Raw genomic sequence first — 14,827 nt, 5'->3', positions numbered from 1 at the left:
TATATATATATATATATATATATATATCTGAACAAACTTCTTCTGCTCACTCAAACAAATAAGGACTTTTCCTGGCTAAATGAAGCCATCCTGGACAGTGTGTTTCATCTGCCGGTTCTTCCAGCTGTTCAGAGTGGATCATGTTGCGGAATCATCTGGGAAAATGAGAGGTGGTGGAACATGCTTGTACAGATGTAAAAGCATTGAAGAGGATGTGCTGTCCTAATTTAGGAGAGTTCTTCATTAACTGTAAGCCTTTCTAATCACTTCAAGTTTTCCTTGTTCATTCTGGTAAGTGTTTATATCCCGCCAATCATGCGTGAACGTAGCATGGGAACAGCTCGCTGATCACATCACAGACACGGAGCTCACTTATTATTATTCTGGGAGATTTTAATAAAGCCAACCTCACACATAAATTGCCAAAATACAAACAACACATCACATGCACCACCAGAGGCAGAAATATACTGGATCACTGCTACACCATTTTAAGGATGCATATTGCTCTGTCCCATGTGCAGCTTTAGGACTCTCCGATCACTGGTGTGATTCAACTTCTAACAACTTACAAGCAGAAACTAAAATCAGCAAAGCCTGTGTTAAGGACGGTAAAGAGATTGACCAATGAAGCAGAGCTGGAACTTCAAGCCTGCTTTGACTGCACTGATTGGAGTGTATTTCAGGCTGCAGCCACAGACCTGGATGTCACGAGAAGTAGGGAATTATTGTGGCTCAGGACACAAGAGAAGAGTTCACAAAAAACAGGAATTTATTTATACAGAAAATACAACACAAAAATAAACAAACTCCCACGTGGTGGAAAACGCAAACAAACCTGAAAGGGAAAAAGGCAACACAGGCTGGGGCAGGGGAAACTGGTTGCAGGACTGAAAGGACCGGGTAAGGAAGGAAACAAACATAAACACCAAACAAACCAACATGGACCAGCCAACAGACAAGACGAACTGGATAACTCAAGAGTGACCGAATACACAAGACGAACTGGCACTGGACAGCACACATCAGGAGACTACAATAGGGACAGAAACCAACTGGTTAACAAGACAGGGCAGGTGTTACTAATAAACTAATAATAAGCAAACAAGGAGGTGGGGTATGATGTAAGACAGAGAAACTTGTGGCTATACAGAAACAAAACAAAGCCACATGCTCTCACAAGACAATAAAACACCCGAATGGCATGACTGCAGAACGCCAAGACAATAAGGCAATATACGCCCATGCCAACCGACAAATAAGACGAGAGAAAGCGTAGTAATGCCAAACAAAGCGATGCCACACATTCTTACACTAAACGAAACCTGAGCATACGTCGCAAGGCAAATGCTATACAATTCCCACAACAGGCGACAAAAACAAGACAGGACACCTGTACGAGAGTTCGGCCACACACACACCCAACACATTAGACCGAAGTGACTGAACCTCAGCACAACATGAAGACAGCTCGCAACCCTTCAAATCACACTTATAATTCAAATTCAAAAGTCTATAATTCAGATTTACACAATTCAAATTAAAATTGTTTTGTCATATTTCTGGCTCCATATTTTTGGAGCTTCAAAGGCCTGATTATCATTCGCTTGCATTGTATGGACCTACAGAGCTGAGATATTCTTAAAAAAAAAATCTCTTTTTGTGTACAGCAAAAGAAAGAAAGTCATACACATCTTAGATGGCATGAGGGTGAGGAAAAGATGAGAGAATTTATTTTTGGGTGAACTATCCCTTTAAAGGAATAATTTTCTAAATAGTAACAAATGAAAGTATAAAATATTTTAATGCTTTAGGAATAAACATGACTACGGAGCCCCCGAAGTGACCTGTGAAAAAAAAATCTAAGAGACTTTCGCGTGCGCACGAGAAATTAGATTTTTTTTTTTGCACAGGTCACTTCGGAGGCTCCGTAGTCATGTTTATGAATCAAATTTGTATCTGTAATCAGCTGCAATAGCAAGTTCTGTGGTTGTCGATGAACTAATACATTTTCACATTCATTAGAATTAAAATTTCGTGTCCTGGTGTTTATTATTAATATAACAGATTAATTTATTCATGGTTCAGTGGTGGCTGCATAGGATTGTTTCCAATTTCCAATAAATCCAGAGCGTTGTAAAGTCCAAAAGTCAACATGTTTTGAAAAAGGATAGATGTAATAATTTCCAAAATTCACAACATGTATTTATCTAACGAAATATTCCGCCTCAATCCATGTTTGTTGGCGTTTAGGCTTTCAAAACCATTTTCCCTGTGGTGAAAAAACTTGCTGGACACAAAGCGAGGCACGCGCCTTCCGGGGCAGTCTAGCAGCTAATATATAATATATATAGGCCTATGTATTTATATAGTCTAGCACTATTATATATTACAAAAAAAGATCGTATTATGTAGGACTATCTGCGTTCGCTTGGCGCTCCATTTGATCCATATTATTCTATTTTATTCAATACATTTTTAGGGTGATGACGCCATAAAATGTGACGGCAGACATTAGAAGCTTCATTCTAAAATTCTAGAAGTTTCGAATGTAAATATGGCATGACATATGGTACAGTCTAGTATGAACGGTCAGAATGACCGCTATGGCCATTCTAGTAGTTCTAGAATTCCGGTAGTTCTAGTGTTAAATGAAAGTACAAGTCTATTGCTTGATTAGTGTCCTTTGGAAGATCAAAGTGTGTCTCAGCCATGACAGTATTACAAATGTCATAGAGAGTAATGTCTTTGTATTGAAGGCCAAGTTTAAAATATATCTCTATAAATTCATGCGCATCCATGCTCTCAGTATCTTTGAGTAAATGAATGATGGCAATGACGCAATTGGAAAAGAGCTATACACACACCGGAAACTGTAACGCGTGCGCACGAGAAACTTTCGCGAAAGTATCTCGTGGGCACGCGAAAGTCTCTTAGATTTTTTTTTTTGCACAGGTCACTTCGGGGGCTCTGTACATGAAAATAGGCGGTGACTAGTTAATAACATTTATTAAATTGAATAAAACTAATTTAAATGAAAAGATGAAAGACAAAATACAATTTGTTTCATGAAATGTGTTTTAAGGCATGTTTAATATTGTTTTTATACTGATAAAGCAAAAAAAAAAAAGACATAATAATTTGCATGCTTATTCACAGAGTATATCACAATATTTATAACAATCCTATTCTTGATTTAGTATGAACAACAGAATACAGAATAGTTGGTGATAAGATGGGCCAGAGTTGGGTACAAAACAAATTGTCAAAAATGCACTTAGCTTTGCAACTTACAGCGCCAAAAATATCTCATAAAACAATATATGTTCTTCCACATTGTCATGTTTTACATATTTTATTGCTAGTTTAGAATATACATTTTTTATTAAGTTAAATTGGCACAGTGTAAAATATTCAACAAAAAAGCTATGCAAAATACAAAATTATATTACAACAACAATGTTTCAAAGATCCTCAATCTCTTTAAATGAAATAACTGGCAACCTGATGTCACTCATCATCTTGCACATGCAAAGGGTTGAGCACTGTTGTTGTGGCACCTTGGAAAAGGGGATTCTGAACCTAGATAGAACAGATAGACATTTGATTGTTAACAGACACTGACACTCTTAAACATAATTTTGTATACACAGGTTATAATATGCCCCACATTTATAGCCAATGTAGGTAAATTGGGTTGCCAGAGATTGGTAAACTATTTAATATGAAATAATCTGTGTCTCCAGTGTGTTTGAATGTGTGTTTCTGCATGTTAGTCACCTCTTTCCATTCAGTCTGTTTTTCTGCTTTTACAAAGTTTTGATATTCTCTAATGTCATACAACTCCAGCAGGACACGGTAAATAATGATTATTACAATGCCAATAACAATTATGCTTGAGACAGAGCTGCCAATGATAAGTGTAGTTTTATCGATGGAACCTACAGAGACAAAAATAACAAACAGTTAACAATCAAAGTTCAGTCATCCTGTACTGTCAAATTTGTTATGTGCAGAGCTTAAGAGTGTGATGTCTTATCAAATGAAATAAATTGACAAGGCTTTGGCAGCTTTTAAGACATACGTGGCAGCTCAGCAATCTGAAGCAGAACTTCGCCTTTAGAGCCAAGTTTAACATCATAGGAATTGGTGTCTTTATATGTGCACTGCAGCTCATGAGTGCCCTTAAGATGCAATATTTCAGTAGCCGAACACCTTTTAGCACAAACAGTATGAGATTCATCCACAAGGCATGCCACACAGTCCCTAGAGACAGAACACATGTGTTTTACAACAAAGATAAATACAAATACATCATGCTGTTAGATAATTATGGTAACCACATGTTTTTTAGAAATACAAAACATTCAAAGAGTACAGAAATTATGGTTTAAAGACCCCATGAAAGGACATACTCAGAGATGTAGTGCAGGGTATACGCAGGTATATGGCGTATACCCACTTCTCTGATGTGCATCATTCAGTAGTGTCCTGCATTAGCCAACAACATGACAGTCCAGCACATGAGTAGCTAATCCAATCGCAGTGGTCATTAATTGACTAGTCACGAATTGACCCGCCACGGTCTCATAATGAACCAAATTTTTTTTTGCACTTCTCATCTAAAATGTTGTTGCACTTCTCAGTCTCATAATAACATCAAATAAAAGGCTGTGTTTTGCGCTCTCTCTCGCACGACAGTCAGTTCCTCACCCGTTGCTGTAAACTCACGCACTCGTTATTAGCTACTGCATGGCAACAAGTAAAGTGAGGCATAATAAAATGATGCCGCACTTTCAATAAATAAATTAACATTTCACTCGCCAATGATAGAGTTGTGTAGTTTCGAACACACAGTCCCTTTTACTGAATACAAACAGTTGAAGCTGGATTCAGCCTCGTCTTTCCCTGCATGCTGTCGGATGAGCGTGGGAACATGCACTTGTGTCATTCAGTTGTGAAGATGAATCACTTCTCAAAACGCTGTCTACAGAGTCTTTCGACAAACTCCCGTGAAAAATAAACGAGATATAAATAATTTTGTGAACGCAAAGGACTCCAGTTTCAATGATCGGCCATGTAATGCAAATGGGGTTTATTTAGTGCAGCAGTGAGAGAGGAGATATCCTGCTCTATTTCTGTGGAGATGATCAAATGCAAGAAACACAATGTCAAAGTCTTCCTTCATGAGAAATAAGGGCTTGTGAGTTAACCAGAGAGCCTTAAAATAATGTGAATAAAAGAATTTAAGGCAGAAATATTTTACTATTGCGCAATACAATATAATATAATAGCTATACAGGTTGTCTGCAGGTCATAGTGAGCTTGTATGGTAATTAATCATCATATTCGTGAAACACAAAACAGGCAATTCATCATCATAATCGCAATTATTTGTTTGATAATTAATTGTCAGCCCCTAATTTTAATTATTAGGTTCCCACTTTGTGAATTGTTTTGTTAATAATGTGTATGAAATTTCAAACAGTGACAACAGCTTGTCTCATTAGTAAAAATGCAATTTCATGACATCATAAACATTGATAGAATGTGAAGCAAAATCAAATAAAAATTACAATATACTATATTGTGTGAATATATATGAAGAGGCCCCCTCTCTCAGTTTGCTTAATATATTTTTTAGTTACATTGTGCTTACATGAGGTCAAAAGTCTAGCAAAAATATACTATCCAAAGAAGATTTTTTTCTCCAACATGATCGTAGAGGGTTGTTAACTAACATTAAATGTATCCACTGCATTTATACACTACTCGACACACAATATATCATCATCAGTGTACAAGAACAGATAATATTACTGCCGTAGTTAGAATCATGGTGTTTAACATAAGTTAACATTAGCGTTACTAAGTTAATTGGCATAACATTGCACTGCTTACGCCTTCACTAGCTATAGCCATCGTTAGCTGTCTGAGGTAACGTTAAAAGATAAAAAGCTGAAACTGACATCACTATTTTGTACCCTGCTTTTCAGAATGGTTAGAGCATGAAATTGTTAAAGCTACAGTAGGTAGTATTTATTCATTGAAAAAATTGTTTTCTATATAAACATGGTGTCTTGTTAAACGAGGCCCTGTGAGAGATTAGTTAGCACCACAGACTCTAGTTCTGAGTGAAAAATGTGGGTCGGATAGTGTCAATCCAGCAAATTTTAGCCAATCACTTTTGGCGAGGCAGGCCTTGGCTGTGTTTGTGAACAGCTGTCAATTAAACCCTGGCTGGGGGTGAAGAGCATCATGTATATGGGGAAGAATTGGGGGCGCTGTTTCTCAATTAAATTTATTTCAAAGTTGCCTACTTCAGCTTTAAGAGCACAAAACTGTTTACAAGATCACAACACTAGCCTCTTTATTTTGCTCTCAAAGTGCACCAGATGGAAGTATTTAACTTTAATACTTTAGTACAAAATTGTCTTACGGGGGACCATGCCCCCTAACCCCCCTAGAGGGTCAGAGGTCCACCTCCATAGTCTCAAAAACTCCCGTAGGAAACACTGCAATCGCATGTGAATAAATGCAAATATACCCTAAAACACCCAGTAAAAGACTGCTGTAGACTACCTGCAAGGTTAGAGAATTGTTGTCCAATTTTCATGTGTGGATGGACTAAGGAATAAGGAATAGTTCATGCAAAATTCATAATGATATAGTTGTCTCTTCCTATAGTAATTGGGCCAATATTGATTGCAAAATCTGCACATCTTCTGTGGCTTATATTAATTTCATAATGATCCTTACTCTGTGAAGTCAGCAGCAGAAGTTAAGTGACAGTGTGCAAATACTATTGGCCCATTTTGGGGTGAACTAAATATGCAAGACTAGTTCATCCTTTTTGGGCCGCTTTAAAAGAAAATGGGGGCATAAATTAAGAGTATACCCACTTCTCCAGGCACCACTTCACCACTGGAGATAATGAAGGGCTCGCCCCCCTTTTTTTTTAGCCAATAGACATTAGTTTATGTCACAGCCATGAACACTGATACTTGCTATTGCTAGTCTGTGACAATTAGCCTGTGTAATACACTAGCCTGTGTATTAGGGTGAGTGACATTCTCATTCTAGAGTGCATTTGATTGGATAAAAATGTGTATAGTGCAAGATGAGTCAATATTTTTAGTCCATTTTCCCAGAAGAGACTGTAAATTTCAAACTCAAAGCTCATTTTAGAATACGCTATCATAAAGATAACTGTTAGGAATTCCTTGTCTTGTTTCACTGTTGCCCTTGTTTGCCTTTTTTGTCACCTTTGCTTTCCTTAGTTTTCTCTTCATTCCCCTGTTGTCTGCCCTGTGTTCACTGGTCATTGTTTAGAACTACACTTCCCAGAATCCACCTGCCATCATCACTGCCATTTTGTTCATTGTTTTCACCTGTGTCTCATTCAGTCATCACTCACTGTGTATTTAAGCCCTGCTTTTTGTTCACTCCTTGTCGTTCGTCGAATGTTGTTAGCCTGGTGTGTGTTCCCTGCCTGTGTTTTCTAGTTTTATGTTTATTTCCCCATTGAGGGTTTTCCTTTGTGTTTTTTCTTGCTTGTTTATTTAATAAAGTGTGACTGCGTTTAGATCCGCATCTCCTCGTCTGCCCTGCTGCTCAATCGTGACAATAACCTCAAAACCTTTGATTTCATGGGGTCTTTAAACTAAGAGGAAACCGAGATCTCACTAAAAATAACCATGAAACACAGTTATCATATCACATGCAGAGACATATGCAGTTTATAATACTCACTTAAATTGTGTGCATACATTGATGAACGCAGAGCAGTGATCTCCCCTGAAGCCATCCTTACACTTACATTGGTTGCAAATGCATTCACCTTGGCTACTGCAAAGCCCTAATTCACCCACACACTTGTCTGTGCTTGGTGAGCAATCACATGCTGTCCCTGTGTAGTTTTCCTCACACAAACACTTGCCACATTTACATGAGCCTTTCCCTATGACAAAGCAGAAGCTTCAAAACCAACAGCAGGAAATGAATGAAGAAAAAATATTTGTGTCATTCCACCATATTTACCGTTACACAACTTGTTGTTATGACGTTCGCAACTACTGTCATCACACAGGCAGTACTGCCCGCTGTACTGGCCATGACACACACACTTGCCACACTCACAGATGCCGTTCCCATTGCAAACCTGTGAGTTGTTGTCAGGCCGACAGGATGCCAGCATTGTAAGGGTAGAGTCCATATCCTCCTGTTTCTCACACTCGCAGTGCTGTCCCAAAGAATTTCCCTTACATCTAGTACAAACATTAAACACACAATTTAAAAGAAAGCTGCTGAGAAACTAATACATGTTAAGTCTTTTGTTAGACGAAATCAGGCTTTAACTTTAAAAATTATTTAAATAAATGAAAATGTTGTCTCACGCTGATGTCATTCCTACCCCACATTATTTCCTTTCTTCTGTGAAACACAAAAGGAGTTCAAAAGGCAGAATGTCCAAGCTGCTGTTTTCCATTCAACAAAAGTGAAAGGTAATTTATACTGCCAAGCTCAAGGATGCAAAAAAAAAAAAAAAAAACACCATACAAGTATTATAAAAGTAGTATGCGGTATATTGCATGTCTTCTGAAGCCATGAAATTAGAAATAAATAAATAAAAAAATGGACAAATTACATTTGCTTTGTAAAATATGGTGCCTTTGGGTGCATTGCACAAAGTTTGACATAATTGACAGCAAACACCATTGGTTCTTGTTTAGGCAGTGACTGATCATGATGCAAGGTTTTATAATACCTTTATGGTGCTTTTTTGTCCTGTTTGGTGATTGGTAGGATCAATCTCAACCTATTTTCGTGTAGAAAACAGAAGTTTGGACATAATATTGCTTTACATTTCATTGAAGAATATGGGGTTGGAATGACATGGGGTTGAGTAAATAATGACACAATTTTGGGGTAAAGTATTCCTTTTAATATCTAACGGTTCATGTTTCTATTTCTGTAAATATACAAGCAATCGATGTGGTTGCCTGCTGAGACCACCAGGGGGCTCTACCTGCACACACCGCATAACAAAGTTCCTGTGCCATTACAGTGTTGAGAAGACTCCTCTGGTGGATCACAGTCACAGTCGCACACTGTTTCCACATTGACCTTAACTTCCTCACTGATACCTTGCATTTTTATCCGAAATGTCTGAGGCTTCTTTAGACACTTAGTCATGTTTAAACGTACTTGGAATTGCACCTATGAAAAACACAGAAAACAGCGAATCACAGAAAAAACCCCCCTCAAGATCAGGGCTCGAGTTGAATGGGGGATGTGAGGTGATGGCATCCCCCTTGTTGCAAGAAATACCAAAAAACATCCCCCTTGTAAAACCACCATCCACCCTTTCCATCCCTTTTCGATGAATTGTGTCATGTAGAGAGGTGGGTAATAACATGCTACATTTACTTGAGTAACTGTTTAGGGGGAAAATACTTTTACTTTACAATGGGTGGCATTCCTGTCATTACATTACTGGGTTTAATTTTAATGAATGCATAATTTATTGAATACATAATTAATTTATTGAAGGCATTGTATCTTTAAACTCCAATATAAGCTGGATTGTATTTCTGGGCACATAGCACCCTCATCCGACCAAATTATCGTAACCTACATGTTATAACTGAATATTTAAATCATCCACAGAATTATAATTTCCACTGTGTGCAGGGAGTTAAAATATGACCTCAGTGAATTATTTAGTAAATAAAGAATTCTTCATCTTAAAAGGCAAAATTCTGTTTAAATATAAATAAAGATTACATTTTAAAATGTGTCTGTATGTTTTTTCTCTCTATATGTTATGTTATTTTAATCAAGTAAGGATTTGTCAGAAAGTAATTTAATATATTCAGCATGAAAACATTGCAGGAGTGAAGGAAGCAGTAAACTCTAAGCTTGTACATCATCGAATATACATCAAATGTACACACAAAATTAGAGTGCATTGTGGGTAAGAACGAGTGGCTCACTCAGAATTCAGACACGCCAACAAAAAATAAATATCCGAAATATTGCACTATATAGTGGATAGAGGTGGTTTCAGATACAGCGAGTGTTCCGTGACCGGGGTTGGTGCCCTACCCAGGCTGCATACTATATGTTTAGCGAGCGGCGGTACTGCTGTACAGAACTAATGATATAAATTATTTCAACACTGAAAACTGTAACTACACATAAAATAAGAATCCACTCAGGACATTAAAAGCTATGAAATACAAAAGTATGCATTACTAAAGCCTGGTCTTGCTTTGGTTTATATTTCAGCATTTCTTTTTGGCTACTCAACCCACTTCTGGTCACATATTACTTCGAACTAATCATGCAAGAAAAATATAACATTTTCTAAGTTTGCTAAATAACAGACTTTAAATTACGGCGAATTGCCAGTCAGAAATATATTTCGACATGTTTAAGGTTACCCGATTTCTATAGGTGAAATCCCCCAATTATGAGTTGATTTGTCTTTCCTAGTGTTCACACGAAAGTTACATCACCGAAGGTAATGCAAGTTTTCAAAATTTCAAGCACTATTTTCAAGAAATATATTCTTGAAAACAAAAAAGTGAACAATGCAAGATATTGCTATGATGAGTGTATAGTTACAATATGTACATGTTTTTAACTCAAACAGTAGTATAAAAAAGTTGTTCTACACACAAGCATTTTATGAGAGAAATCCTGAAAATTGTTTAAGCATCCTGCATAAACAGCCCAAACTTCCTTTACTAGATCAGTTAATGGAAAAAAAATGCGTGTCTGTGACAGTGAGTGAGCGATCTAGATAAAAACATTTTTCATGATCATAATGTGGATTCTTTTCACAGAATTCATCATAAAATACAATAACAGAGGGTAACAGGTGCATATAATGGCCATGTGTCCTAAGCGTCAATAAAGTGATGCTCATTTTTGTCTAGATCTTACATTATAAATACAAAAAAATAAATAAATAAACAATTTACATAAACTAGAATTTACTTGAATACACCTTTTCTATGATGATCATATTTCCAAGTCAAATTTATATTTTCTCTAGGGCTTAAAGTAAAAAATGTCATGTGGTGTACAGAGAAAGTAAAAAAAAGTCTAATTAAAAGCTGAAATTCCTGAAAAAATAAATGTTGGCAAGACTAGTGCAGAATAATCTTTTATTGTTATTTCTTTTAAACACTAAGCAGTGAAAAAATTGTGTTTTAAGATATACAAAACAGTACCTTAAAAAATGCATTTGAAAACATTTAGGAAATTAATGATAAAGTTTTTTATACTCTCATGTATTCAAATGTGAAAATGAAGTATTATTACCTTCTCATGTTTGATGTCTTTACACTCTCCTTTCTCCTTCCATTCAGTGCCTGCCTGATTCCCTTTACAGTTGGACCTGTAGGACACATGCAGTTCTTCTGGAGCTCCCTCCTGCTCCAACACCAGAGTGGACGACAAGTTCTGGCCCACACATGTAAACAGACATTTGTGTATATTCAATGCATACACCACAGTATATGAATTATTTGAAGTAAAATACACCTGTCTCGACAGTCTGAATAAGTTTGCAAGAACTGTTCATTGTCCATTATCATTTATCCTTAAAGGAATAGTTCACCCAAAAATGAAATTTCTCACATAATTTACTTCATGCAGCCAGATGTGTATGACATCCTTTATTCTACTGAACACAAATTAAGATTTTTAGAACAATATTCTAAAGTAATCCATATGACTCCAGTGTGTGAAAAATATTTAAGTCCTTTTTTACTATGAATTCTCCTTCCTGCCCAGTAGGTGGCGATATGCACAAAGAAGAAAATAAACAAAACAAAAGAAAAAGAATGTGAAATTAATAGAATGTGAAGAATGTGGAGATTAATAGGAAAAAGGACTTAAATATTGATCTATTTCTCACCTACACCTATCATATCGCTTCTGAAGATACAGATTTAACCGCTGGAGTGGTATGAATTACTTCTATGCTGCCTTTATGTGCTTATTGGACCTTTAAAGTTCTGGACACTATTCAGTTGCATTGATTGGACCTGCAGAGCTGAAATATTCTTTTAAAAATCTTTGTTGTTCAGCTGAAAAAAGGAAGTCATACACATCTGGGGTGGCATGAAGGTGAGTAAATAATGAGAAATGATACATTTTTGGGCGAACTGTCAGTTTAATATTGCCATATGTATATTTTGAACAGCAAAATATTTATTTGATGACGATATAGATTTATAAATGCTAAAACTTACAATGCTTTGTAAAATTAGTTCTAGCTAAGGGTTTTGTAGCATATTTGCACACAAATATAAATACATATCAGATTGTCAGTTCAGTTGACCCTATCTGATTGTTAGTATCTCTTTCATACACACGCATGCACACACGCAAACAGTTTCAGTTCATTTTGTCAATGATATAACCATTTAGATTATTGTTTCTTAGCAGAAGTGAAAAATAGTGTTGCATGGAAACACTGACTTGTGATGACATGTTTTGTTCTCAGTGTTCTTGAAATCAGTGTTAGTTTAAGTGGGAAGTACTGTAAGACCAGTGCACAAGCCAAAATCACTGAACAGGGTCAAAACTCTGTAAATTATGAAAACGCTCACCCCATAGGCTTCAGAGATGAGATCAACCACATTGCTGGAGTCATTCTTCAAAACACCAACCACTGACTGAGGGATCAATGCACTCAATGCCTGTGAATGTTTGTGTGAGTGAAAGAGAGAGAAAGATTAATTACAGCATCAAATACTACAGTACATTAAATTTCTTTTGTTTGTTATTATTATTTTCTAACCTTATATGCTGGATAGATGCCCTCAGTCACTGCAAATATCAGCTGAATATTGTTATCTTGCAGAACTCTTGATAGATGGCCCACTGATGGGTAATCCTGTAAAACAATTTTATATTAATATATATATATATATATATATATATATATATATATATATATATATATATATATATATATATATATATATATATATATATATATATATATTGATCTATGTATCTCTTAAATTCCTAGATTACAGTATAAAGTTAAAGGTGAATGATGTATTTTTGCATCACTCTTTACTAATCTAGTAAATCTTAACTAATCTTTACCAATCAGAATGGCAAAGATAATAAAAACACAAAGAATGTTCATCATTAAATGTGGTCAGAAAATTCCTCATGCTCACATAAGATTTTCCATCATAAGAGCCTTTGTCATTAAGATGACACTCTCCATTGTGTGGCTGATAGACCCCAGCTAGCCTTCCATCGCCTGCCATGTGGAAAGTATCATCAGATGTGTAAACCAGAATCCGTGTCACATCCCCCCATTTGATCTTATCCTGTGGTGAAAAATGAGAATAATGCATGAAATAATCAAATTCATTCTGACTGGCTGGCTTATTTGTAATTTGGGGAGTAATGGTGCACAAAATTGTAGCAGTCCGCTAAAAAGAAAGTGACCAGGCTGCTACAATGAGCATTTATATGAGGAAGGACTTGTTGCTGGATTAGAGATTTGTAGAATTTGTCAGGTTTGTGGCATTCTTTAAAGAGACCAAAATATCAGTGGCGCCATGCGGGGGTTGGACGTTTAAATGACGAGCTCTGCACACTTTGATAGTTTTTAATTATTTCTATGTCATAAACTGGTAAACCCTGCTACATAACTGTTCTATAGCTCTGGAGATATTAAAAGATGCTTATATGCTCAAGCTGATCCCTTAGACAAGGCGGACTCGGTTTGGACGGTGCGGCCGGAGAAATGTAACTTCAGCTGTCCAAAATGTCTGTAGTGCTGACGAAAGTTGTTGCTGACTTAGAGGATATGGCTGTAATACATCAATCGATTACGGCAATGGAGGCGAAATTCACAGAGTTGGATCTGGAGTCATCGGAGAGAGAATTAGTTGCTAATCCTCTAGCGACCAAGATAGACTTGGAACGCGTTTTGGAAAAACTGGAAGATTTGGAAAACTGTAAATGGTGAAAGAATGTACGAATTGTTGGAATTCCTGAGCATGAAGAAGGCAGAGTGTGACAGGGTGGAGGGCGGTCCGGGTCTACGCGGCGGGTCAAGAGAGGATTGCCAACCGTGAGCGGGGAGGGGCTCCAGGCCGACTGCCTGGAGCGGGAGAACCGCTGCCAGGGGCTGGGGAGTTTTGTTGTTGTTGGATTATTACACTGTTACAGGAAGTACCCCCCATTTTAATCATTGTTGTTTCCCTCCCTCTGTCCCCTCCCAGATTGAGGAAGGCGGGGATGACCTGCCGACAGATGGGGCGTAAGGCATGCCCTCCCCCAGGGAAAGGGGAGGGGGGGTGTACTGGCCTGAGAGAACGAGGGAGGAATGTGACAGGGCGGAGGGTGGGGCCGGGTTGTGATTCTACACACCCGGTCCCTCATCAGGCTAATCAAGCCACCGAGAGGGATAAAGGCCGACAGTGGTGTGACAGAGAGAGGGCAGCTGTCCGTCATATGTGTGTGTTTGTGTCTTTTCATTTAAGTTCTTTATTAAATAGCATTTATATTGTCAAGCCGGTTCTTGCCTCGTCCTTTCATTAAACCCTTTATACCGAGATATGGTGAAATTCCTAGACAAGCTCTTCCCGTGTCTGCTCAACATTTCAGGACAAAATCTGGAAATCGAGCAAGCTCACAGAGTCCCAGCTCGATCCCGCTGAGGGAGACAGGCCTCTATCAATTCTGGCCAAATTTCTGTTATCATCTGATGTGAAAGGCTGAAATCAATGTTTATATGGCCAACTAGTCCTCAGTATCCTCTCTGTGCGTGGCTTGGGAGGCA

General features: G+C 37.4%; 1 protein-coding gene across 1 annotated transcript in view; it reads right to left on the bottom strand.

Annotated features, from left to right (window-relative positions):
• Positions 1 to 3,080: 3,080 nt before the first annotated feature.
• The window catches only part of LOC127646485 (ATP-dependent 6-phosphofructokinase, muscle type-like), a 48,550-nt gene continuing 36,803 nt past the window's right edge, over positions 3,081 to 14,827 (bottom strand). The window contains exons 7-16 of the mRNA XM_052130181.1: positions 13,209 to 13,364; positions 12,818 to 12,913; positions 12,627 to 12,716; positions 11,332 to 11,472; positions 9,029 to 9,219; positions 8,041 to 8,267; positions 7,753 to 7,960; positions 4,085 to 4,266; positions 3,781 to 3,941; positions 3,081 to 3,582 (exon numbers count right to left, since the gene is read on the bottom strand). Of these exons, the coding sequence (XP_051986141.1) occupies positions 3,511 to 3,582; positions 3,781 to 3,941; positions 4,085 to 4,266; positions 7,753 to 7,960; positions 8,041 to 8,267; positions 9,029 to 9,219; positions 11,332 to 11,472; positions 12,627 to 12,716; positions 12,818 to 12,913; positions 13,209 to 13,364 (1,524 nt within the window). The 3' untranslated portion in view covers positions 3,081 to 3,510. The remainder of the gene's footprint in view (positions 3,583 to 3,780; positions 3,942 to 4,084; positions 4,267 to 7,752; positions 7,961 to 8,040; positions 8,268 to 9,028; positions 9,220 to 11,331; positions 11,473 to 12,626; positions 12,717 to 12,817; positions 12,914 to 13,208; positions 13,365 to 14,827) is intronic.

Source organism: Xyrauchen texanus, chromosome 7 (genome assembly GCF_025860055.1).
Source record: "Xyrauchen texanus isolate HMW12.3.18 chromosome 7, RBS_HiC_50CHRs, whole genome shotgun sequence".
Taxonomy (NCBI): Eukaryota; Metazoa; Chordata; class Actinopteri; order Cypriniformes; family Catostomidae; genus Xyrauchen; species Xyrauchen texanus.
This window is presented reverse-complemented; position numbering and strand designations above follow the sequence as displayed.